This window comes from Bison bison, unplaced genomic scaffold (assembly GCF_000754665.1).
Source record: "Bison bison bison isolate TAMUID 2011002044 unplaced genomic scaffold, Bison_UMD1.0 scf7180017864373, whole genome shotgun sequence".
Classification (NCBI taxonomy): Eukaryota; Metazoa; Chordata; class Mammalia; order Artiodactyla; family Bovidae; genus Bison; species Bison bison.
The window spans coordinates 7551995-7554012 of NW_011494945.1; the positions used below are offsets into that span (position 1 = coordinate 7551995).

General features: G+C 47.3%; 1 protein-coding gene across 1 annotated transcript in view; it reads left to right on the forward strand.

Annotated features, from left to right (window-relative positions):
• OSTM1 (osteopetrosis associated transmembrane protein 1) overlaps nt 1-2018 on the forward strand; it is a gene marked incomplete at its 5' end in the record, with an annotated part of 44742 nt that continues 42724 nt past the window's right edge. The window contains one exon of the mRNA XM_010856696.1: nt 1-363. Coding sequence (XP_010854998.1) covers nt 1-363 — 363 coding nt within the window. The remainder of the gene's footprint in view (nt 364-2018) is intronic.

Consider the following 2018-nt stretch of genomic DNA (forward strand, 5'->3'; position numbering starts at 1 on the left):
CTGCTGCTGCGGCTGCTGTTGGTGGTGCTGCTGTGGTCGGGACTGGCTCTGGGCACCTTCTCCGTGGGCAGCAGCCCCCACAGGGTCCTCCACGACCTCCTGTCGGAGGAGCAGTTGCTGGAGGTGGAAGACTTGTCCCTGGCTCTGCTGCAGGGCGGAAGGATGGGGCCACTGTCACTCCCCCCAGATTTGCCGGATCTGGATCCAGAGTGCCGGGAGCTGCTGCTGGACTTCGCCAACAGCAGTGCTGAGCTGACCGGGTGTCTAGTGCGCGGCGCCCGACCGGTGCGCCTCTGTCAGACCTGCTACCCACTCTTCCAACAGGTCGCCAACAAGATGGACAACATCAGCCGAGCCGTGGGGGTGGGTAGAAGAGCACATCCGGGACCTCTGGTGTGGATTGTTGGGAAGTGAGGAGGATGTAATGATAGTTAACTCGGGGTGGGGCGGGGGTGGGGAGGGGCTCCTCAGTTTCCCCATCTGTGAGAAAACGAGGTTGGATTGGGGCAGTGGAGTTAGGGGCATCAGAAAAGTGGGTGGTGGTATAGGGAGGGCTTGAGGTTTGGATTTTTGCCTCCATGGCTGCTGTTGGGCCTCTTTCGGTACATACTTGCAGATAGGTATAACTAGTTTTCTTGGGGCTTCTGCACCCCAACCCTGCCTTTTCTTCCTTTCCTTCACCCCTTTGCCCCAACTCTGCCACAGCTTCTTCCTTTCCCCACTTGGAGTTCCCAGGAAGGACTCTTTCCTGAAACCGCAGGTGAAGTGGAGAAACTGCAGTGTGGTGGTGATGAGAAACTTGAACTTTGTAGCCAAACCGTTTCAGATTCACCACTTTCTAGAAGTTTGACCTCAGATTAATTATCTTGGAGTCTTAGTTTCCTCCTCTGTAAAATGGAGGAAAACTGCTGCCAGAGGTGACTGTTAAAATAGTAAAAAAAGAGATAATGTATGAAAGGCCATTTTAGTCATTAATACAGTCTGGAGACATTTGGCTAGGACACCATTTCTTCTCTCTTATTAGAGGTGTACTCTGAGCAAGTTATATTCTCTGGGCCTGTTTTCTCATGTGTGAGATGGAGATAAAACGAACTCTTAGAAAACAGGCACAGGGACTTCCCTGGTGGTCCAGTGGCTAAGCCTTAAAGCTTCCAATGCAGAGGTCCCAAGTTTGATCACTGCTTAGGAAATAGGATCCCACATGCTGCAATTAAAAGATCCTGCATGCTACAACTAAGACCCAGCACAGCCTAGTAAGGAAATAAATATTTTATAAAAGAAAAAAAAAACTGGCACATAGCAATAGTTTTCAGTAAATGGGAACTAAAATTTTACAAAATAGTAAAGCTGCTCTCGTGTCTTGGTACTCAGAGCTCTTCTGGTCATGTGGTACACGCTATGAGGCACTTAATTAAAAGAAAGACACAGAGACATGTCCCTGTTCCTAAGTACCTTATAGGGCTTGGCTTAGGAAAGGATTAGTGTCAAGGCTGGTGGGAGTCATGAGGTATGGGCTGGATATCCCTTTTAAAGGAACAACATGAGGAATGACATTGGGATTATGGAATGGAAAGTTCCTCTTGTACTGAGAAAAAAAGTCTCATGAAAATGTGATTGGAATTATTTCATAAATCATGGTTGATTTGACAGAATTTAGACGTATTTAGACATTGCATCCCCTACTTTGTCAGCCTGATATTATTTGACATAAGTATGCATTTTTATATAAATAGGGAATTTATTTGCATTAAATAAATTCTGTGCTCAGTCTTTCTGTAAAGAGTAAGTTTTCAAGGAAGTTTAGGCTTACATGCAATATTTTCGTGCATCCTTCTATTGGGTATGCTGCTGCTAAGTCGCTTCAGTCGTGTCCAACTCTGTGCAACCCCATGGACGGCAGCCCACCAGGCTCCCCTGTCCCTGGGATTCTCCAGGCAAGAACACTGGAGTGGGTTGCCATTTCGTTCTCCAATGCATGAAAGTGAAAAGTGAAAGTGAAGTTGCTCAGTCGTGTCTGA